The sequence below is a fragment of the Poecilia reticulata genome, chromosome 10, assembly GCF_904066995.2.
Source record: "Poecilia reticulata chromosome 10, P_reticulata-male-v2, whole genome shotgun sequence".
NCBI lineage: Eukaryota > Metazoa > Chordata > Actinopteri > Cyprinodontiformes > Poeciliidae > Poecilia > Poecilia reticulata.
The window spans coordinates 26103424-26128820 of record NC_088839.1 but is presented as its reverse complement, the minus strand read 5'-3'; the positions used below and the strand labels follow the sequence as shown (position 1 = coordinate 26128820).

Sequence of the window (25397 nt, the reverse complement as noted above, 5' to 3'; positions counted from 1 at the left end):
AGTCCCCTTCAGGTTTTCCAACTGATTTAGGTAGAGGAGGGGAAGATGGCGCATGGCAATGGAAGAAGATTGAATCTGTGTCTGTGGATCAGTTTTGATTTGGCCATGTATTTGGGCTCATTATCCTGCTGTCGTCTAACAGTGAGCTTTGGGCATATTTTACCTTCTCACTGTGTGGGCTGAGAGGATAAACCTGGGTCATCATCCAGCTTAGTGACCGATGGCCAAAGAAGAGCCTTCCTCTGTGTTGCATTACTGTTACACCCAGAGAATAAACAGGGGACCCCTGCTAGTCATGAATTTTTCTGTGCAACTTAGGTAATATTTTTATGGAGCATATCTAAGAAATGTTAAAGAAAAAGCAGCTTGGGAAGCTGAAATACCAAAAGATGCTGACTAATGGCTGCTGTTTTCAAAGCAGCCATTGTCAAAGCACCATTCATTTTTCTTGCTGCTGATTGGCTGTACCCCAAAGAACAAAGATAAGAAAGACTGTAGATATTAGCTTCTGCAGTAGCCTTAAGATGGTCGCTGTGTGTATTAAGTCATATTAAAGTATACTGCTCAAAAAAATAAAGGGAACACTTAAACAACACAATATAACTCCAAGTAAATCAAACTTCTGTGAAATCAAACTGTCCACTTAGGAAGCAACACTGATTGACCCGACGAGGGTCCCCGTAGTCAATCAGTGTTGCTTCCTAAGTGGACAGTTTGATTTCACAGAAGTTTGATTTACTTGGAGTTAAATTGTATTATTTAAGTGTTCCCTTTATTTTTTTGAGCAGTGTATATTTAATTTAAGCTGATGAGATGTATTTTAGACAGGTCTTGAAGTATTCATGGATTCTTTGATATTCACGGGCGGTTCTGGTCCGTGACCCCCACAAATACCAAAGTCCATTGTAGATTACTAATTAAAATATTATAAAAACTAAAATCATCTTAAAAAAGTAAATGGTAAGTATAGAAACAGATGTTTCAGTGGTTCAATTGCACCATGAGAGATTTTGTTAAGAGGTATTACTTAATATGGCATTGTTTTTTTTTCACTAAATTAATGTACTCAGATGAATTTTCTACATTTTATAGTGAGAGACTGTTAATCCAGTAAAATATTCTTTAGATTTTAGTTAAATAGCCTCAAATTTTATTGGAATTTATTCATGTAGTGTCAATAAAAAAAAAAAAAATTACAATGAATTTTCACTTTAATATCATATTGGACAAACACATCGCAGAAGGCAACAGTGAAGAATATAACCCATTTTAACAAGAGCCCTTCAGTAAAATCACTCCAAAAATGTCGGATTATGCCATGACCAGCAGGGTGGTTGGAAGGACAGGTTTCTGACAGACACAAATACATTGGTCAGGAATATCAGCCAGAAGAAAACACAGCTGTAGCCTGAGCAGCTTCACCTTACAGCAGCATAACGAAAGTAAAAGGATTGTTCAGGGTCACCCTGTAAGCCCAACCATAAGCCTTATCACAAAGAAAAGTTTTAAGCCAAAGGGAGGGTGCCGTCCTCTTAAACCCAAACTGGAAATTGTTCCACATGAGAAGAGTCTGATAACCGAGAACTGAGTCAAGTTTGCAAACTCAAAAAGCAGTAAGTTAATCTGAAGGTTGAAAAATAATTCAGCTGCTGTGAAAATATAGCAGCACGATCTCTTAAATACTGTTCACGATCTTAGTGTGTTAAAGTCTTTAAGGTGGATTAAAATGTTATTTTGGATATAACTTTGAGCCTGTAAAGCAAAACTAAAATATTATTACAGAAACTTTTACTGTACTTCTGAAAGAGCTTGGCAGGTAACCAGCATTGTAAAAGCTTATGGTGATTGACTACAGTGTAATTATATTAAAATACAACAAATAAAGGTACAAAATAGAGTTGTAATTTAATCTAAATAAATTCAAACTGGCCATTTACAATTTTTGTAGATGTTTTTGAACTCAAATATTGTTATAGCTAAATCAATTATTTATGAGCAGTAATTGGTTAACATATTAAAAAACAAGATTTGCAGGCGTCAAAACTTTGGCTTATTGAGTGTCTTTTTCTGTTTCACTAATGTCATTCCATTTTGCACTTCAGAAATATTCTGAGATTCTTTTCAAGGCATATTTCTTACCAAATATTTTTATTCTTCTTTAAATTCTATTCTTTTTGAATTAGTGTGTCATTCCACATATTTAGCCAGCATCGACTCATCCTGCACATATGCTCACACACAGATTGCATGCTAAACATATTTCTGAATCACCAAGGAGATCCTTTCTTGTGTGAGCATCGACTAATATTAGAAAGGCTTTAAAACATCTCAGAATAGAATCGTTAAGCCAGCTCTCTGACTCTTTCAAAGATAAATAATTTTTGTTATGGATGTTCAGTTGAACAATTTTTGAGAGTGTATTTTCACTTAAAACTCAAAATACTCATCACTCCCACCAGTGTGACAGAGTGACTAAAAGATTTCTCAGATGAATCGGTGGAAATGGTCGTCTCACTCCTGCCTTTGCTCATGTCATCATCACTCAGCCAGGACAGGTTTATAAATAGTAGACCTCTATCAGCACATGTAATGTTCTATACTGTACTGTAATGTATGCAACCTTCAGAACAGAAGCAACCCATATGATCATCGTGTGCCATCAAGGTCAGCTCCGTATCTCACTGAATTTAGGGTGTGAAGGCACATATAATCCTCACATGGTAAAATTTAAGGCATGACGACTTCTCAGTTTAATTGACCAACCTCATTTTCTGTCTAAAAGTAATAGCGTGGTTGGATGTTGATGGAACATGTTGTTGCATTACTAAAATAGCAGTTTCTCTTGCTGTTCAAGAGAAATGCTTGAAGACATTTTCCAACATGCCTTGCGTTCTTGCAGCCTGGTGTCTCAATACATCTAAAAGATACAATTTACTTTATAACAACCATCCTACATCTCTATGCTTCCTCTCACTATACTGTATGTTTAGATCAGTGAAACACCAAACATGTTCTGGGTGACCGATAGAGTTGATTTTCACAAAGGAAATAGAGATTCCAGGCTTTTGCCCAACAGTGACGGCATTTTGCCGTGTCGTATCATATCATGCACCAAAGAGTTGTAGCAAATGTTTGGTGTTTTTTTAAGTTACTTTTTACTGATTGCGTTTTCTTTATTCCAAGTACAAATGCAAAACTTTCATAACATATCTGTTGATAAAACATATTATTTATCTGTGTTTTAATGTTTTCTTGCAGGAGACTCTAAAGCATTTTTTTCTAACATAATGACTAAAAACATACAATTTATATATGTAATATGAGAGCCGTGCTGAGAATGTGCATCTTAGTAGAAAATGTGCTACATTCTGCTCCTTGGAAAACCACATTTAGGCCAGGCTATTTCTGAAACAAAAACCCCAGGCTACAGACCTGTTTCTGTGCTTAGTTCCGATTTTAATTCAGTGAGTATGCCTTTTGTCAAACCACGATGACTGAGCTCCACCTTCTTGATGCATATGAGTCATGACTTGAATAAATTGTGCAAATTGCATATGGGAATGTGGTTCATTTTTGTTGACCTGACTGTGCTTTAGTTGATTACACGTGTCCTTGAACCCCAGTTCAACAGCGGCGTATATTGAACATGAGTGAAAATGATAAAGGTTTGGCACATTAGGCCTGCTCCCCTGTGCCACAGAAATCCCCACTCGAGGATAAGCACTGCAGAGTCATTCAGAAATTGCATGTCATTCACTTTATACTGCACATGGAAATTACTACAAGTGAAGATATCTCTTTCACACTGCTCTGGATCTAAACCCATAAAGATAGTGGCCTTAAACAGATGAGCAACTAACCAAACCAAACTACCAACCCTCACCAACAGTCTTATTTGGAGCGGATTCTTCTTCATGTAAGATTTATTCATGTCACTGGGGCAAGTGTATGTATTGCAGCTGAAGGTCTAGTGTTGCAACATTACTACCTATAGATCACCAGCCATCATAAACTTGTGTGACAGCTCACTAGGAGAGGTCAGTCTGCAGCAGCCTGTAGTTCCAGGCTCTGCTGCATAATCCATCATGTTTCCTTCCTTCAATGTCCGTTCTTCATCAAGGCTGTAACAGATGGAGTGAAAACTCCTTCCATTTTCTTTTCACTCACTTTTATAATCTGATAATCTAATAATTAGCTGACTCTTTTAATCCATCCATCCATCCATCCATCCATTTTCTTTACACCCTTGTCCCTTATTGGGGTCGGGAAGGTTGCTGGTGCCCATCTCCAGCTAATGTTCCGGGCGAGAGGCGGGGTCACCCTGGACAGGTTGCCAGTCTGTCGCAGTCTTTTAATTAACGCTGCCTATATCTATTAATATTAGATATTTATTCAAGTTTTCCTGAACTTATACACAAGAAAAAGTGATTTTACTGCTGCAGTACTGAGCTCAAATAGAAATATTTAATCATTAAGAGAAAAGGCAGAAGGAATGGCAAAAGAAATTACCTAAATGAATAAAAATGTAAGATTCCATCCCTGACAATTAATATTCTAATAATTATAATGATTATTCTTCAAAAATCTGGCTTCCCACCACTCCCCACCAACCTAGAATCCCACACGCAACCTGCGCACAGAGCAATGCCGTGTGACAGTTGTTCAAGCTTTTCACAATGGCTCTGTGTTCCTAAAGATAATTAATGCAGCTCAAAACATGTCAGCACAGCAGCGTTTCTTACTGTGTTTCTGATCGCAGACGTTTTTAAAATGTCTAACAGAAGAAAATACTGTAAGAGCATTTTTTTTTTTTCAGCTAATTAATATTGATGGGATCTAAAGTTAGAAGGGGCATCTAAAAATGTTGCTGCTGTTACCTGAAAGCTCCAGAGTTCAAATGCCAGTCCAGGTTCCTGTGTTTAGTTTCATGCTCTCCTTGTGCATGAGTTGGTTTTTATTGGATTCTCTCATTTCTTCCCACAGCTCAAAAGCGTATTTTTAGGCAAACTGAGATTTTAAATTCTCTTGAATATGATCAGTTCTTGCTCTCGTCCCTGCATTTGATGGTTTGTGATGGACTGTATCCAACCTCTCACCTATTGACTGTGGAGATGGCATCTAACACCCTCACCAAGATAAAGCAGCTTTAAAAGAATCAATCAATGCTTACAGCAGTACGTTTACATTTATTTAAATAAAGAGTCCGAGTTAAGACGCTCAATATGTAATATCTGATATAAGCAGAAGAGGTTGCAGTTATTCATGTTTCTTTTTCTTACCAGTAGAATTATTTGGGAAAGAAAGGACAAACTCTGCTATGATTCATAAAGAATGTAAGATTGTAATCAGTGAATTATTGAGGCCCACTATGAATAGTTATAATCAAAGTAAATTGCATACAATTCAATTCCAAGTAATTTAAGTTAAAAACAGTGCAGGGAAGATCAACTTATTTTACCAATTGGAAAAAATCTTTCTATCTTGGGAAACAAAGCAGATTGCATTGAGTCACCATTTACTCCTCCTGGACGAGCATGTAGCAACAGTGGACGGCAGATATACATGCAGAGTAAAAACCAGACTTTATCGTCAGCTTTAACTGCAGATGATGCATAGATGGACTATAATAGGAGAGGTGGTCAGTTTGTCCTCCAGCAATCTAAGCAATCAGCAGCATAACTACATAGCTCAGGATAACATAAAAACTATCAGAAAAGAAAAACTTTAAGTCAATTCTTAAAAATAGAGAAGAGGATTAAGCCTCTTTTATAAAATATGTGCAATTATATATTACAATTGCAATCACATGGAAGTTGGAAAAAGATCGGGAGGCAATAGAACTTGAAGATGGGATAAATATTACTGAGAACGGAGTTTAAAGTGAAGGATTTTGTCACTTCGAGGTTCGTTTTAGAGTTGATTTGTTGCCATCAATATACAGGCAGAAAACCAAAAGCCCCATGACGACCTGGAGTAGATCACAACAATGAAACGTGACGTAACACACACAGGTGTACGTCAAATATTTTATGTAAATACAAATGCATGTTTCAGTTTTGATCACAATGTCAATGCAGTGGGTCTATCACACAATAAATTATATTGAGTATTGAGGTAAAGAAAAAATAAAATAAAATCCTCGGAAATTTTAATATTTTTGCAGGACACTGAGGTTGGAACTGGAGATCTGCACACTTTTTGAAGAAATCAGTATTTTAAATATTTTATACAAAATACTGTTTGTTCATTCCTGAGAAATATTTAGAAGAAATAATAGGTGACTGATTGTACAAACCTTCCACAGAAACACAGGAAGTTTCACAGGATCCCAGAGTTTCTAAACACATGAAGAAGTGTTATCTAAGTTTTCCTTGATATCCTGGTATGCATGACTTCTTGACTGCAAATCTGCCGTCCCAACTGCCTGTGTGACCTGTAAGCTTGTGCATGAATCCAGCTGAGAGCCATTAAGGCTACCTCAGTAACCTGCATGCTTGCCTTGCTATCCCACAACTTCATTCAATTGCAGCAAGTCCTGGTTTAATTTTAAAACCTGTCATAATAGTGATTCTGCAGATTGAACTGTTCTTGTTTCCTGTTCTGTATATTTTCTTTGTGTTATTTTAAACCTTGTGTTTTTCAGCAAGCAGGACATAAAAGCATCCACTGTTTCTATATTTGGTTGTTTTTGATTTGAGTTGTTCTGTGATTGCGGTATTCTTGATCTAAGTGTGTCTATTTATTTCTCTGACTTTAGTTGTCTCTCCTTCTGTTCTCTCCTACAGCAGTCGTATTTAAAGCTACTACTGCTGTTAATGTTGTATATTTTTCATTTGCCTGTGTCTTTTTGCCTTGTGTTTTTATTGTTGTTGCTTTGTTTTGATCCTCTGTGGTGAGCCTTCTAACCCCAGTTCATTCTGTCATGGCACCGCTGCAGTCCAGGATGATGCTGCCCCAGGTACCCAGGAGTACATTATGTTACGGCAGGACTCCATCCACTCTGCGGATATAAGGAGTAAAGGGTCCCCTTTTCGTGCTAAGTGTCACGAAATCTTCTGCTGCCCACTGAAGCAAGTTGTCCTCAAAGAAAGTGCAGAGCCCGAAGGTTTGTGTGCACCCCCTTCTTGTCTTGATTTACTGATGCTCACAGTTGCTGCTCTTTTCTTGCCCTCCCCATATTTCATATCCTGTCTGAGCTGATAGTTCCCCACCCCTTCAAACCAGGCTCTCCTTCATTCCTGCACCATTTTTAGAGAGCATGGCGTGCGCTTCTAGCCATCTGTACCATGGGTTCACTTGTGCTACTTTGTTTGTGTGCGTGTGTGTTTGAGCACAGCGTACAATTTAATGCTTAGGGGGTTTTTCCTTGCAGAGAGCCTTTGGGACATTTTTTTTCACTTTATCATGCAAACACACTGGTTTAGTATGCATTTGGATGAACGCAGGTGTGTGTTTGTGTCTGCCTTCATACTGCTTAAGGTGTTCTGGGGAGCATAGCATCTGTGGGTCCTGCACATCCCACTCCTATGTCAACCCATTAACTCGGTCATTGCCACCCTGAGGCACATGCTCAGACCAAAGCAACGCGCAAAAAGAAAAGGAGTAAAATATGGAGCCTGCTGCCGCTCTAATGAGTTCAGTGACTAGGCAATTTTAAAAAGTAAGATCTACTTCAACAAGCTTCATAAAAAAATGAGGCGCTTTTTTTTATTCACCCCATCTGGGGAATTGCACTTCATATTCATGACTAAAGAATGATAAGGTCAGCTAAAGAATGCAAGTCAGCAAGACTCCCACCCTAAATTGTTCTATGTGCCTCCTTTCCTTCATCCTATGAATTTATGTGCTTTGCAGCTGGTGTGTCTGTCAATTTAATTTATGTCTCTTAAAAGCTTTCACACTTTGTCATGTTTCAACCACAAACTTCAATGAATTTCATTGGAATTTAATGTGATCAACTAACATACGTTTTTTTTTACAAATGAAAATCTGAAAAGTGATGCATGAATGTGTATCTGTCCACCAGTGTAACTTGCCTTCATATGACACCTGAAACACGTCTGTACTTTAGACTCTACAAATACACATTTTCTTGCCTCAAATAGAGAACTAGAAAGGACCAAACGTGTGGAAGAAGGAACTCTGTAAGCATGTTACCAAAATGTAAAATATATGTTTTAGAAAACTAAGACTGTACATCATTTAAGATGCACTCTGCCAGTACAGAAACGTGGTGGTGGCAGCATCAAGTGAGATTGTTTTTCTTCAGCAGGGACAGAGAAGCTGTCCAATAACATAAACAAATTATTGCTTGCAAGGTTAGTTTCAGTTTTTGTGGAAATCCTGTGCAGATATTGCATTATAAGACATCTACTTAAACTTAACATTTTGTAATACCTTTGTATAAAAAAACGAATAATTTGTCTATATTTTAATATAATTTTTGGCCAAACTTAAGAGCTCCCCGTGTGTCTAACGGCCTCAGGTGCCTCTGGAGCTGCAGGATACAAACCCATTAGACCAGTGGTGCCCACAGTCGGTCCTCTAGGGCCGGCATCCTGCATGCTTTAGTTCTCTCCCTGATTTAACACACCTGGATCAAATGATGGCTCATTAGAAGGCCAAAGATGAACATTGACATGCTGAAAAGGTTGTTACTACCAGCAGGGGGAGAACTAAAACCCGCACGATGCCGGCCCTCGAGGACCCACTTTGGCCACCACTGCACTAGACAATTGGACTCCAGACTTCGATTCAGTTCAGAACCTTTGGAAAGACTTGAAAACGTATCATCATAATTCTGACTATGCAATCTGAGTTTTAGGTACTTCAAAGAAAGATGGGAGAATATTTTCAGTCTTAGACACAGAGAGCCGATAGAGGTATATCCAAAACAGATGACTGAAGGATCTCCTGTAGCAGTCAGTTTTACAGTGTCTGAAGAAGATTCTGACTGAAGGCACTGTTGTATGACAGTCTGATGGATAGGATGATCAGCATTGTTTATGTTCTTTCTTTTATGAACAATCCCTCACATGATGCTTTACAAATAACTACTACGCTTCACAGTTATGCACAACTTTGTGTTGGTCTATCACATAAAATACATGTCACAATCTGTGGTTTTTACATTACAAAATATTTTAAACTAAATAAATAAAATATAAAACAATTCCAGGGTTTTGAATAATTTTGCTTGGTACCATGTTCTGACTGTCCCGTTTCCATCCCAGCCAAACATAATTTCCTGCCTCACACTTTCTTCCCTCGTTTAGTTTTTCCTCTTTGAAGTTTGCAGATGCATGAAAAATGTGCAGAAACTATTTTTGCTTCCAGGCTTTGTTCAGATAAGGATGTGTAGTTATAAAAAAAACATGTTTAAATAACAAGCATGCAGCCATACCCTGCTTTGTCTGGCTCTCTCAAGCTTTCTGCTCCCCATGCATTTCACCTATCCTTGAAAGCTAAGGTTGTAGAGACTGTCTTCTTTTTCAGACTTCCTGATAGGTAAGAACTCTCTCACTCCTGATGCGTTTGCTGCAGTGTTTTGGTCTGTTTTTGCTGCATCTAAAAATGTCTCATGTTTGGCTGTGTATCTGCAGTAAACATCGGTTAACCTGTTGATAGCTTCCTGTGTACTCTCTGAAGAGCTCAAGCACATGTACTTACGCTTGTGGGAAAGAGAGAGGAGAGTAAAGAGATACAGAAATGATGTGCGAGCAGAGGTCTGCCTGGAGAAGCACAGATGTATTATTCAGTTTGTCTGTAGCTCTAGTTGGACGTGACTGAATTTACAAAGCAAGGAGGGGAGACTACAGCTCTTACGTAAGCGCTTCAGAAGACATCATTAATGGTGATGTATGATGCGGATGGATGTTGCGTAGAACTGTGTGTGTAGATGTCACATGGGAACGCAGTCCCCGGTTTAAAACTGGGACGGAAGATAAAAAAAAAAAAAAAAATCACAAGATAATATTTGTCTTCACTTTTATCAGTGAAAATGGATTTTGATGTAAATTCTTAGGTTTAAGACAGTGTTACCATGACAACATTACTACAACTGGTTTGCACTAAAGCTCATCACAGATTCTAGATTTTATGATATTTGGCTATGTTGTAAATGGTTTGTAAATCACAGGGCACTGCAGCAGAAAATGTGCCGTCAGAACCGAGCCTGGCTGTCTGTCTCTCACCTGCATGATTGAATTTTAATCTCACAATAACTACCACATTTTAAATGGAAGATGAACAACTGAGCAGTGATATGTGTATTTAGGCAATGGCACTGTAAACGATAAGCTCAACACATATCAGTGTGTCTCTGTAGATCTACAGGGAGGTGAGGACAGAAAGCTGTGGACTCCCCCTCTATTCCCAGACTTATATCTGTGACCGTATGCTGCTTTGAGCTCTCTGTGGATTAGTCAGTGTCATTACCTCATGGCTCATTTGGAAATAATTTTGTCCTCTTACCTCCCCTTTTGTTTGGCTATTTGACCCTGTTTTGTTTTTCTACAGAAGAAGTAAAAAAAACATGGTGCCTGGGGGCGGGGGTTGATCTGTGTAAATAATTCATCCATAATTCACTCAACTGCAAGACTTTGTTTACAATTCCAGACCATGCAATATACAGAAAAGGAAGTCAGAGGTTCCTGAAGAAATCTAAATACATATTAAAGGCTTCTGATGTTTTCTATTTGTGTAATTCTGTTTAAAGATAATGTTAATCCTGTTGAGTGATGCAGCATATGGCTCAATAATAAGGCCTCACAGTGAGTTTAAACCCAATGGTGTCCAGGATTCACAAACTCATTTTCATGTCCCTTTACTGCAAAACATGTCAAAAACTTTATTTCAATGTGAAACTGAGGATGACACTACTGTACTTCTACTTCTTCACACACAGGCATTTCCTCAATATCTTATTGATCATCACAATGATATCAGCACAAGATTCTTATCTTACAAGATGATTTTTCCTTACAACCTGAGTAATTTCCCTTTAAATATTAGAGGTTTCTGTACTTCTACCATCAGTTTCAATCTAAGTACTTAATATTTTCACTGAAATGATATCACTGTTTTCTCATTTCAGCAGAATGAGAGGATGGAAGTGTGCAAAGGATAGTGCTTCCTATTGCACTTTAATCTTAATCTAGCACAACAGTGTGTGCTCTTGTCACACTGTGTGGTGTCAGAGAAATCATGCACGCAAAATTTTATATTTGGGTCATCTTATCCTGACTATTCTGAAGCATGGACAGCTCATAACATTCCTGGGACTCTCAGAAACCTGCTTCTAGGCGCAATTTCTGTGTTTTCTTCCTCCCTGCTGTGAGGCCTATTCCATCCCGAACACAGAGCATGCCAATCCCTATGTGTGAAGGGGCTGAGCACGGCACTTTTTTCTCTGTTTTTTAAGGGCGTGGATGCTTTCTTTCAGTTAGTTGGCGAGATCCCCCTCGTTGCAGTATGAGCATTGGCAGGACACCATGCACATAGCAATGACGAAAACACTACAGTAAATTAAGCTACCTGGAGTGCTGCCATCCAGGTGTGAGTGTGATTGGGTTGTGGCCTTGGAAAACACTGCAAAAAGTCCCCATTCAAAAACAAGAAAAAAAAGTACAAAAATAGGGTATAATTTTCTTAAAATAAGAAAAATTATCTGCCAACAGAACAAGAAAATTTATCTTGTCAAGATTTTCTAAAACAAGAAAAAATATCTAACCAAGATAAACCTACAATATCTTAAAATTAGTGTATTTTTACTTAAAACAAGCCAATTTTACTTATACGAGTAAGATATATTATCTTATTTTAAGAAAAATTATCTCAAGTAAAGAAAATGTTACTTGACACTGAATTTCTTGAAATAGCGTAAAATATTCTTATTTTAAGAAAAATGCTCTATGTATTAAGAAAATAAATCTCATATATTCTATTTGTATTAGTAAAATTGGCTTGTTTTAAGTACAAATACACTAATTTTAAGATATTTGTAGGTTTATCTTGGTTAGATATTTTTTCTTGTTTTAGAAAATCTTGACAAGATAAATTTTCTTGTTCTGTTGGCAGATAATTTTTCTTATTTTAAGAAAATTATACCCTATTTTTGTGCTTTTTTTTCTTGTTTTTGAAAGGGGACTTTTTGCAGTGATATACCTAAATCTAGTTTATTTTTATTGTTGCATAGGATTAAAATATATATTTCGTCATAGCTTTACTCAAGGTTCTTATGCCAAGACAAAAATCTACAAATTGATCCTGTGAATACTGGAACAAGAGATGTTATTGGCTTGCTGAAATGAAGACATAAGTTCAATTACTTTTAACATCTTTATTACATTTAAGTTTCACATAAACACAATAAAACATGACTACTGGCCAGAATTTAAAGTCTGGATGGGCATCTGATTCTGAAACAATCCTGTAAAATGACAGAACAATGACGATCTGACACATCTGCCGCACTCATAAGATGCACTAAGAGTCAAGCAAACCAAATTGTCCAAAGCAAAAAAAAATCTTGGGATTAGACGTCAACAATAGGAGCTTCCTCCGCAATGAACTTCTTCCAATAAGCCATAGCCTTTTATATGTGGAAGTCTTGCCTCAGTTACGGACGGCGTTCTCAAGACGTCTGTCAGCAGCACAGAGAGGAGTGGCCCCACACACGGATGCTGAAAGGTGTAGTAGCTATGATGTCCTCCTTTCAAAAGATCAGGGCAGGCAGGCATGGTTCCAATGGCCAGTAGAAAGTTGGTTTCACGATCACCGCAGAGCTGAAAAGTGGTCTTGTTGGAAGTTGTTGGGTCATCTGCTATTTGGAGCACAGACAGAAAAACAATCACAAAATAAATCACGTTTAAGGGACTAATCAGTGTAATGATGAATCAGTATCATAAATTTCTTACCTCAAGAATGTGAAGGACGCCGTCACTTGCAATTCCCAAAGTTTCAAAGTTTCTTGTAGATGGTGCAATACGTGATTGGAGACTTGTCTGGCATAGGCTTCACCATGGCAACAGTTTGGTTTACTTGAAAAATAAAACAAGTCTTATTTTAGTTCATGTGCTCAATTACAATATTACATGAATTCAAGATGGCAAGAAAGTCATTTTAATTAAATCAAACTAGGACTACTTAAATTCACCAATTAAAATAGTGTTTAAAATATCCTGGTAACAGTGTGAAATATCTTACCTAGGCTTTTAGACTCATTGAATTCAAGTTTTTAAATTACAGCATATCAAACACCCTCAGTTAGTGAAATACTAGGCGGAATTGCCCTTTAACAATTTCCCGAATCAGAAGCTAAATGAGAAGCCACCTTAGCTATGTTAAAAAACGGAAGCTACCAAGACTCGTGTCGATATTATTTTTAAGCCACATCTATTGTGGTTAATAACTGTTCAAAGCTCATATTCACAAGAGCGGCTCTTTAACCGCGGATGAAAATTGGCATTTCACGACATGCTAACTAGCTTCAGTTAGCTTATCTTAGAAAGACAGACAACTTTAAACTTACCTCTGAGTACAGCAGCTGTAGGGTCCATACACGTAAAAAAGTCCTCCATCTTCATCCATGTCCAACCGAGATTAGAGAATTTGCCAAAAGAAAATCTTATAAAAGTACAGTAGATAAAAGCTTAGTTAGGCTGTTACAACTGAATTAACCGTTAATCAGGGCAGTTAAATGATCTCTGGCGTTGCCGTTAGGGATTTGCGGATTGATACTGAAATATCGATTCTTCCGATACCAGAACTTAATTCTTTAAAATCTATTGTCAGATCTAAGGATCAATACTTTCAACATTTTAGTAATTTGAGATAATGTAGATTAACAAGAGCACGTTAGAAAGTAACTAAATTATTGAGATCTTGCCTAAATGAAACGTTGTTAATGGGAACTACTTTTTCTTCCGCCTGGTAAGTATGTAAGGTGTAAGGACGTAATGCCCAAGCGCAGCGTGCTGCTGACGCTCACTCACTCAGAAATCAACATGTTGACAGATTATAAAAAAAGTGACACGGAGCTATTTCAGCTGTCATTTTATCGTAGTTTTAATAATTAAACAATGATGTACACTGCTAAAAAAAAAATAAAGGGAACACTTAAACACCCTTTATTTTTTTTAGCAGTATATTTAGTAGGGTTATTACTTTACTAATTTTCTTTTTTTTAGTTTGCAACTCCATTTTCACATATTGTGTATATTTCTGCTGAATTAAAATAGTTTATAGTAAACAAGATTGTTGTCTCAATGTACTTCTGAGTTTAAAATGAGTGCATCAGAGTACATTGTGTTCTTTTTATGAAGCCAAGATATGGATTACATTTATTTTTTATTTAATTAAGAAACAAAATTAACTGTCTTTGCACAAAGTATGGGATCTGTATTGCCAATACCATCTTAAATTTTACTCGGTAATGGATCGGAAAGAAAATCTGTTGTATCGAACATTAATACTATCTCACTGCCATTTTGGGCGCTTTCCCATTTGGATTGTATGATGTCATAAAAGGGGTTACAAACATGATGAATAAAATATTGTTCAAAGTAATATTAGTAACTTATAAAGTAAGAATTTGAAATATAAACCAAAAGTTAAAATATTTATCATGACATTGACCCAATCAATATTGTTGATTCTAATCTCATTGTGTGGAAAACCAGCCATTTCAAATCACACATCAATAGAAATTTCATGACATGTCAGTAAGAGGTCCCACATCTTGCATCAAGAAGATCAAATTAAGAAGGTCCTTAGCAGATGGAAACATGCCAAGAATGATCTTGATATATAAACTGATATTGTCTCTGAAATTGTTGTGTTAAATGTCAACCGTTTAAATATTAAATTATAATTTCCAGTACACTCTGCCAACTTATACAAGAATATAAGTTCATGGGTTTTTTTTTTTTTCATTGACAATAACACAAAGGATTCCATTTGGACATAGTCTGTTTTAATTATCTGAAGACATTTCATTAAGTATGTGATTTCGCTTTCTGTGCTTGAAATAAGAAATTTTTACTTATATAAAATAAGTTCTAGACTTGAAGTTTGATTGGTAAATATTGATATTCTAGATTCTAGCGCATATTTACTCATAATAAGTAATATTTTCTTAACATTAAGCTTTTATATCTTACTGAGATAATTAAGTACAAAAACACTTAAAATAAGAAAAATATTCTAACATAAATCCCTCTTGGTGAGAAAAATTATCTTGTCAGAAAGAAAACAAGAAAAATCTCCTTAATTTAAGATATTTAATCTTACTAAGATTTCAGTTTTTGCAGTGAAGGACCTGCATCCTCCTTTAAATTCACTGATGACTAATCCACAGCAGTGTGAAAAACCCACACATCATGAATCAGCTGCCACTGCTGCTGCTGCCAGGCTCCTCCATGCAGCACCAGAGATCCAGACATGCTGCCACCACAATGATTAACCACCACTGAGGCTTTGTGTCTGCTCAGACTAGTTAGGAAAACTCTCAGGCTCCAATAAAACTTCTTCCAGTCTCTGCACTGACCATCCATGATCTGGCGGATCATTAATGGCGCAGAGTGGACTTAGTCTGGTGTAAAGGGGGCCTTTACACTAAGAGAAATTTAGCCAAGCTCCTTATAGCACACTCGTTTTAAATTAACTTTAGGTTTTGGTTTTTGCATCTCTATTTTGATGAGCGAGAGAATAACCACAACATAATAACATGGGAATCTCTGAAAAGATAAAGTATTACTTGTAAAAATAACGCATCCATTTTCAAAATTTATATAAGCACTTCATAATTAACAGTTTAAAAAGTATTTATTGTCATTACAGCATCCAAACCCTTATACGTTCTAACCAGCTTTTTAAATTCTTTCACTGTTTTATAGCAGTGAAGTTATGCTACACTGTTAACATTTAACATCTGCTTACAAATGTTATCATTTGTTGCAACAATCATAACAAATAAAGATGACAATCCAACTAACAATAAGAACTTTTGAAATCACTTTTAGGAAATTAACCACACGAGTTAAATGTAACAAAACCAAATACAAACCTCAAAAGAGGTTTCAGGTGGAGATAGAATGTGGTCCAACATTCTGTGCTCAACCCTGAATCCTTCACTTCATTTCATAAGCAAAGTTATTTATCCATAAACAGAACATATTTGTAGGAGTAATATGAATGAGTAGCAGCACCATCTACTTACTGGATCCAAGTAGAAAACTCTTGACAGTGACTATGATAATTACATGACACAATTATACTTTAGGAAAGTGGTTTTACTTTTCATGACAGTGTAACCTGTCAACTGTTCTTATATTACATATTTCTGTCTTGTAAAAATATACACACACACACACACTTAAATGATGCCCGCATGTCAAAGAAATTGCTTCTTTCCTTTAAATTGATCTCTTTTCATGAGCTCTGTTTCTCTAAACAGGCACATAAATAGCTGATGCATGAATAAATCATGTGTATAAGAATGTCCTTTGGTGATTTGACGGGTTGAGAGCAGGGACATATCAGTCTTACATCAGCAGTGCGAGTCCTGCTTGCAGTTGACTGTAATGAGGTATAAATTTGTCATGTTAAAGTAACTGTGACACCAGCAATGCGTTTGTTTTCTCCTGAGTAAACAAGTGTTAAGGTATTTAATAGGTGCAATGAGGCATGCTGCTGAGTCAGCAGCATGGTAATGTGAGGCCAGCAGCAAAGTGGGTTTTACTGCTGCCAGGATGGAATTCACACACATAAACATGTATGATATCATCATGTTATCTTTTTATGATAAACACAACTCCACATAAAATTCTGGATCTCTGATTGCTGGATCTCCACTTACCTTAACTCTTAAATTGTGTAACTCTGTCCACAACATCCTCTTTGTTCTCAGCAGAAACAACTGGTGATCCATCGGTTGCATGTTTTCCATTCCAATTCTCACCCACCAAGCCAGTCCATTTTCAAAATGACAATTTAAATAATTTCTCCACCAAAGGGTTCCCAAAAGCAGCTGTGATTTTTTTTTTCCCCCGTTTCTGTAATAATTCCTACAAGACTTTACTTAGTGAAAGAAACTGTTTTTCAGACATCACTTTCTATTATTGCTCTTTGCTCTTAATCTTAATCAGATGCACTTTACAAAATAATGGTTCATATGAAATATATGTCTTATATGTGACAGGACGGTGCCTCATTGATTGCAGTTAAGTTCAAAAGTGTTCACATAAATTTAGGATTTTGAGATTTAGGTATAAAATTATTTAAACTCAATCAAGAAGTTTGTTTGTGATAGGAAATAAGCCAGGTATATCTCCAAATGTAACAAATGAATGAATGGAAAAAAAACATAAATTTTACAAAAAAACACCAAAAAACTTTTTAATTACATTTCATTAAAAATGTCATTTTTTTATGTTTGTCAAAATTAAGTAGAAAAAATATATGGTCAGATGGATAATTTTTAATCACATCAGAATTGGGAACAAAAAAAATATATTTTTTTTGGCTAGTGGCAACTGTTGCAATGATGCCCTTTAATATTCCCAAACAGATCACTGTAAAAATGTGGGTTGCTTTGGTTACCCACCACTACTTCACGTTATATTCATCATAAGTTTGTGCTGCGTCATAGCTTTTAGCTTTTCATCTTTGGTTTATTTTGGCATGTTGAATCTGGAGAATTAGCCAGGCAGGGATGTTTCCAGGCTCCACTGCTGTTAGGGAACACGTGCCTGTCATGTTTACATTTTCAAGCTGAGAACAAATGCATTGCTGTTGTTTTAAATAGCTGCTCAATAGGCATTTAATCCTACTGGTTTTACAGTCTGCAGGAAAAGTTAATTCCCAAATCTGAGCCAATCTTATAAATGTAAATGTTCCTGTTACTGTCGCCTTGCACAAAATATGATGCAACATTCGACCATAACTCAAGCAGGCTTTTCTACTTAAATAAACGTGAAGCTATAAAGTGTCGATTTAATTTAATTTAAAAAAAGATCAGTGTTTGTATTCTTAAGGTAACTCTAAAACCTGCCCAGTAACAGTTGGATCTATAATTTTTTAGCCTTCTTCACAGACGTATGCAGCAAATGTAACCTTAGAAAAGCCTGAGAGAACAATTCACACAGACAGTTGGAAGAACATCTTGGATACTTGCAGGGTTATGTAAAACTCTTGCATGTTTCATCTTAGGGTGCTTCATGTAAAGTGCCAGCCTGCCAACAGGGCTAATGCTGGCTGGGATTCATGCTGACACCCAATTTTCTCCATCATGTCACCTGCAACCAGCTCTGAATATAAATAAAGTTATATATAAAAAAGGCCAGACCTGGGACTAAAGGATATTATACTCACAACATAAAGAGTGTTCCTTACAATGATACTGCCAAATCTGACAAAAAGAGTTACTCTTCAGAATAATTATAGTTCAGTGTTGAAAAGACATCAGACTTTTTCACACACTATGGAGAAATCTTCTAAAACTTGTTTCTGGAAGTTGCACAAGAGACACATTATTTATATTTTTCTACATATGGCTGGAGATGATTTGAGTATTTGAGCAGTTTAGGTCCATCTCTGTCTCATACTCAACTTTGCAGAAGCAGCTCTATCTAAAAGGTATCTAGAAATTATTTATCTCTTATGATGGATTATATTTCTGTTTTCAATGAAATTGTATCTGAAGTGTTGGGCTTACATTTATGCAATCTAGTTAATTTCTCATGATTCTCTGCCTAAGGAGTATATTTGCACTAAACATATGAAACTATAGATCCATCCATCCGTTTTCTTTTCACCCTTGTCCCTCAGTGGGGTCGGGAGGGGTGCTGGTGCCTCTCCAGCTAACGTTCCAGGCGAGAGGCGGGGTCACCCTGCACAGGTCGCCAGTCTGTGAAACTATAGATATATAGATTTATTTTATTCTAGAATTGAACTGCTCTCTCCAGCAATCTTCTCTGTTTACTGAGATGCACACAACTCCTATAAGCTGTTAGATAACTAAGTTTCTCTAGATGACATGGCCTTTACTTTCAACAAGCTCTTATGTTGTCCTCCTGTGTCCTTTTCTCTTCATTTTAAAAGCTCAAACCCACCTTGAGTTGGATGCTTGGCACTGATATGCTGTGAACCATATCCTATGAGTTGTTATAGGACATGTCTGTTATTGTAACCTTAAATCTAATTTCCCAGCAAACATACATGCAACCTATCAGGGATAAAAGTGAAGCACTGGCCTGCATGTATAATATGAGGCACCACTGATGTCAAGTCACAACTATTCATTCAAGCATGAACACTTTGTTATATTTTTAAATAAAAAATAAAACAGGACAATTAAATAAATGTAACTTCTTTAGATTCTCATCTCTTGAAATTGTGTCTTTAAAATCAGTTTCAGAAAAAGTATCACAAGGCGAGCGTTTCAAACCTGGATTAGGTTTATGCTTAATCAAATACACAACTAAAGAAATCACAAGTGCAACAGGACAGATGTAATAAATTATTTTAGGAGAGATAATATGTTCTTTCCCAGTGGAATAACTATTTCCTAACATGTCTGATCTACATTTGTGAAATTCTGTCTTCCTGTGCAGCTGTACTCTATGGCAGGTATTTGGTCTTGCCTGCTAATCCGTTGCTTTGAGATATAATTAGAGAATGCTCATCAGTCTCTGACTGGATTCACTGACAGCTGTTGCACATTTTTCCACTCTTGTTTTCTCTCACTCACAGCTACATGTCCAAACAAAAGGTCAAATCATTAGTTCAAAAGGCTTCCAGTTAGTAAGAATGCTAAACTGAGAAGGAAGATCGCTAAGTGTGAGTTTCTGACTAGCTTGGCTGCTTTCTCAGAGCAAATGCTCAGCCCTGTTGCTGTGTGTATGGGCAGAAAGCTACAGCCCTTAGATCTGTGTTCAGAATGATGTAATGGGGAACAATCAGTGAGCCAGAGCTCTAACGGTTCTGATCATCACACGTAAGCAGTCATCACAACAGGCCAGTGTCACGCAACCTCCCACATCTAATCTGGGCTTCTGACTGCCAAAACATTGCTCAATATGTCATAATCTACTCCTAGTTTCTCCTGAAATGCAAACACACACTCATCATGCACACCATGGGTCGTGCACAGAGATTTGGCTCCGGACATTTTCTCCCAGTCTGGTTCAAATTTGAGCCAGCAGTACTAAGACAAACCTGTTCTGACTCGTTGATGAGTATGAGTGTATGTTTGTGACAGTTACTTTTGCAAGCTGGCTAAGCTCTAGACATGTAACACCGCAGCAGCTGGGCTGCTTGGGAACCACAGATTTGGTAATGCGATACAGGCTATGAGTGTTTGTACTGATCGGTTAAGATGGCCCAGTACAATCATTCAATCATTTTGGGCATAACCTCTGAGTTACTGCATGCCTGACAGATCGGCTGAATAGAAGAGCCTTAGAGAAAGAGGAGCTGGTATCCACAGCTCTTATTTTAGTGCCCACCTGGACGGCAATGTTCCAGTAGATCAGCATCTACGCATAGATGTATTCAATGCATGCGCTCTATGGATGAAGTGGCTGTAAAAATCTGCACAGTGATTGAAAACTCTAGGCTAAATTGTGCCTTGAGAAACATATTTTGCTTTATTTTCACTCATATTGTCCCTAACTTCAAGCTTTAAGCCACAGTAGTCACCATGCAGCGACTATGTAAGTATATGTGTATTACAAGATATAACCAGCAGAAGAGTTTGACTCATAAATGACCATGAGCAGCTTAAAGAAGGGCTTCATGTTATGTTTGCATTTGGACCAGATCTATTCTGTTTTATATAAATTTAAGGATTCAGCAATACATCAATACTGCAAAGAGATCATTTCTACTTAACTGTTCTAGACACAAATATTAAATATATACGACTGCAGCATTGCTTTTATGAACAGTCAGAATTCTCATATTCAAAAGCATGTCTGGAGCCAGACTTATACATAAAGATAGTTGGAAAAAACACCACATTTGTAAGAATACATGAAATTAACAAAGCTATACAACTGAAAATAATTGATTTCATACACTCCAAATACACTAAAGGATAAAAACAGAATAAAGTCTACAACATTTAGTGCTACTTAAGTGAGAAGTCCAATTTCTTGCCAAAGCATCCTAACTGTTCAGACATTTTGTGATGTTAAAACAACAATCCCAGTGTGTTTCATTCATATTTTATGTTATAATAGCAGATAAGTGGAAACTGTAACACATGTTCTTTAAATGTTTATTAAAACTATGGCAGTATAATATGGAAAAGATAATCTGTGAAAAAATCCTCTGCCTCTTTCTTGTGGTCCTATTGCAATCTGCAGAAATATATCACTCAGTCAGAAACTACCATGAAATAAAAATGTAACTATTTCCCATACAGATTTCTTGTTCTTCATTCACTAAATGGGGAATCCATGTCAATGTGATTGTGGCCCTGTATACATCTCACGATTTAGTGCTTTTTAAATCTCTCCTGCAGCTCCAAAAACTTCGCCCTGCTGCACTTTTATTACTAGAAACAAACAGCAATTAAATAATCATCCCACTTCTAACTCTAATTCACTGAGAACAAGGTTAATGGGCTTTTCACATAACAAGTTATCGCATTTGCACTTAGTTTATTTTAAGTGAGGTGCTGCTGGAATTGCTTTGGCCTTGCTGACTCGCAGCCAGCCACACATTGCTGGAGGAGTCCTGCTGACCGGAGCAAAATGAGGGGAGGTCTCGGCGCCGGCCAGAGACCTCTCCAGAGAGCTTTTGTTGGTTGACGCGCAGAGTTTTTCCCCAGTTTGTGTGCCCTTCGGACGCAGTGGACACCACTGCCTGCTTCCTTCCCCTTGCAGCTGTGGGACCTGCCGCTGGGAGAAGGGGCATATGTTTCCCTAGTCTGTTTTCCAGAGAAACAGCACACACAGGCGTGCAGGTGCCAGTGTTTCTTCTGCAGCTGTGTGAGCCAGCTCCAGCCAGGCTTGCAGCCAGGACTGTTCATGGCAAATTCCCCAGCAGCTGTGTCCCTGATGACAGGAAGAGCAATAAATGACAGAAGTAAGAGGAAAGACATTAATAGTTAACTTACCAGTAGACCAAAATGCCCACTTGAACTTGTCATGTCGCTCGTAAAAAGGGTATTTTGGAAATTATCAGTTCTGAAAATTGAAAATGAAAGCAAGAGGATTTAGATGAATTGAAACCAATTTCATTGGGTCCCAGGTTAAGGCAGCTCATCGAAGTCAGAACTTTTTACCCCTGTATAAAAATTCTCTGTTTTCCATGAATCTGTCTGAGACGAGAATGTAGAAAAAAAAAAAGAAATATGTAATATTCTGCTTGGTTGTGGGCTCTTTCAGTAGGATAATAACCAACACAAAGCAGATGTGCTCCTGGATAGGGCTGGGCAATAAATCAATAACAATGAAAATTGATACGGACACATGATCAATGTCAGCAGGTAATACGTCTGATAGAATATTCAGTCATTTCACTGAACTGCACAGCATTCTGGGGGATGTAGACAGAGGAAAGGCTTTTGCTGCTCAACTTCTCTCAGTCAGATAAGCAAAGTTGATGACATTGACTAACTCACACACTCTTTTGTTACTTGAGTAACTTGTGGTTTCCTAGCAACAGCCTTTTGACTAACTTGCGCAGCAGAAGTTTAAGGTTTTGCCAATCTGCCTCATAACTGCTTAAAAATTAACAAGAGCTGGACTGAAAACTGTGGATAAAACAGGAAAAGTCAAGTCACCAGTTTGGAAATATTTCAAATATTTAAAACAAACAAAAAAAAAAAATCAATAATTACTGATGATGTCAACTGATAAGAAATGATTTTTGCTTGACACGATCTTCAGCCATTCTGTCCAGCCTTTCCCCAGGAATGGTTTGAGGGGTGCAAAAATGAGCGTAAAGTTGTTGATTTGGCTTCAACATTTTCCAGATGTCAATCTAATCCAACGTGTGGAATGTGCTGGAAAAATTAGTCTGGTCCAGTTTGTAACTTAGAGGATCTAAAGGAGGGGTAAGCAAGAACTAGTTTCTTGCAACATACCTGAATTGTCTCCTCAGTGTGCAGTCAATTTCTCCAGTTCTGCTAATGATCTGATTATTTGACTCAGGTGTGTTGAAGCATAGAAACATCTAAAAGTTGCAAACCCCTCACCTCTAGGACATATTGGTGTCAGATACTATACTCCCTTCAGACATCTTGTAGGGTTTTGGTGGTTCGGGACTATTTTGGCAGCAAAAGCTGGATCAGCTCAATATTAGGCAGGTGGCAATACTCCTATGGCTGTTAGTATGTAAATATTACTTTCAGTGGAAAAAATCTTAAATTTGATCTTTCACATGTCTTCCATGAAGTAGAAATCCAAGACATTTTTGTTCTACACTGCAGAGAGTAGCCAAAATTGAGTGGCGATGCCGTCGTTTTCTGTGTAATTTCCCCGGATCTGTCCTAATCCGGCCCACTTTCACATTGAGTTCTCACTGACTCAATGTCTGTGAGATTGTATTGTTAGGTCCCTCTTGAGAGAGAGATTGTAGATCTCAATGAGCTTTTTATCTGGTTAAATAAAAGTTATTATTATTTAACAACAATATGCCTGCCAAGACCACGGAGGTCCACGTCTGGACTTTTCCCTTCATTTTTACACAGATGTAAGGTTCCGAATCAGATCTTTTCGTTTTTTATGTTTCTAACTGGGATCCATTACAATTCACTATCATTATGCTTTCATTGATTTCTCTGTGCGCCGTCTTCACCAGGCACATGGTCTGCACAATAAAACTGGGATACACTCCGTTTGGTAAGGGAACATGACCTATTTACCCACCCACTCCCATTAGTTGACTCATGTCTGCTGCAGTTTCATTTCCTGCCTAGTTGATTTGTTCCGCATGATGATTTTGCAGAAATAATCTATGCCAAGCGGAAACCGTGCAATTACATTGGCACATTCACACACATTCTGATCGTTCTGTAAATATGTATAATCATTTTAATGTTGTGTGTGGCGCCTTTACAATGAGAGATACCACCATTCACGGCTTACACACCACGTATAATCTTCCTTATCTGTGCTGGGGCATCGGGAGCCTTTCTGCCGGGAAATAAAACAACCAACTACTTCACCGAGGACACTCCAATGCAAGAGAAAGCCGGAGTGTGTGACCAGACTAAAATTAGCTTCATTAATGTTCACATCCAGTTTGCCTCGCTGCACATTTGACCTCCCTGCATAATGTTCACAGATACGCTGAGGCTAGTGAGGAGGTTACCATGAGGACACAGACCTGGTAAATGGCAAAGTCAATTCTACTCATTCATTGGCTGTCAAATTTTAGAGTCTCCAAGGTGTGCACAAGGTGTCCTTTGCTACCTCTGCATTATTAATGCTAGAAGAAAATATATGCAGTACTGTTTAGTTTTTGCTTTTAAAGCTTGAAAAGGCTGCTCCAGACACCTGAATTTTTTAGTTTTTCCATATAGTCTCCTTTGGAAATGACCTTTTTGTTCTGTATAAGCTTTGTATCAGTTCCCACATTTGTGTAGTTTGTGCTATCTACAGTTCCTTTAGGTCACTGAAGGACACCCTTCTAAAAACTAGAAAAAGAGAGAATGAGCAGTGTAGTGGAAGTTAAACATAACCCTTTAACTACCGCACCTAGAAAAAAACCTGTGAAAATTTTTTTCTTAGCATTTCTTTTACCCCAGGGTGATCTATAAACACAATCAATTTTTTTTTTTTCAACAGACCCTGTGGTTTTGGAAATATTGATCTCTACCAAACGGTTGAGATGTCCTTTATGGTTAAAGTTCATCTCTACCAAACGGTTGAGATGTCACCTAATGGTTTAAGTACATGACATAATAAAAATACCAAGTACAATAGATAAATTAAAATAAAATGTTAATTTATAAAGAAATAAGCAATAAAAAATGTCTGAAAAATGTCCCCCACGCCCCTTTTTCATCAGGTCTTTGTCTGTCATCAATGGAGCTCCACCAGTGCGGTTTGGTCGTACGGTGCCGATGCACTTGACACCAAGGGCAGTGTGGAGGTTCTGAACCAAGTTGAAACTTGTGAAGAAGTTGTCACAAAAGACAACAGACATCTGGGGCTCTTTTATGGTTTTGCAGAGCGTTGTCACCACTTTTGCTCCCAGAGGCTAATATCAACTCACCCAAGCGGTGTTCTGTTGTTGGACTTCTGTGCTCGTCACGGATTGTCCATCACGAACACCATGTTCAGGCATAAGGGCGTCCATATGTGCACTTGGCACCAGGACGCCCTAGGCCGCAGTTCGATGATTGACTTTGTCATCGTCTCATCGGATTTGCGGCCGTATGT

At 37.5% G+C, this 25397-nt stretch overlaps 1 protein-coding gene and 1 long non-coding RNA gene across 8 annotated transcripts in view; one reads left to right on the top strand and one right to left on the bottom strand.

The window, feature by feature from the left end:
* fgf13a (fibroblast growth factor 13a) overlaps positions 1 to 25397 on the top strand; it is a 105578-nt gene that overhangs the window by 38014 nt on the left and 42167 nt on the right. For 6 of the 7 annotated variants that reach the window (XM_017307099.2, XM_017307098.2, XM_081611784.1 and 3 more), the window contains one exon: positions 6938 to 7105. The exons of the other annotated variant lie outside the window; for it this stretch is intronic. In XM_017307099.2, coding sequence (XP_017162588.1) covers positions 6938 to 7105 — 168 coding nt within the window. The remainder of the gene's footprint in view (positions 1 to 6937; positions 7106 to 25397) is intronic. 7 annotated transcript variants of the gene reach the window in all.
* Positions 12326 to 14127, bottom strand: LOC145553200 (uncharacterized). The gene is made up of 3 exons (XR_014089480.1): positions 13532 to 14127; positions 12918 to 13040; positions 12326 to 12823 (listed from the first exon to the last, which is right to left on the bottom strand). It is a non-coding gene; the product is annotated as an uncharacterized LOC145553200 (long non-coding RNA).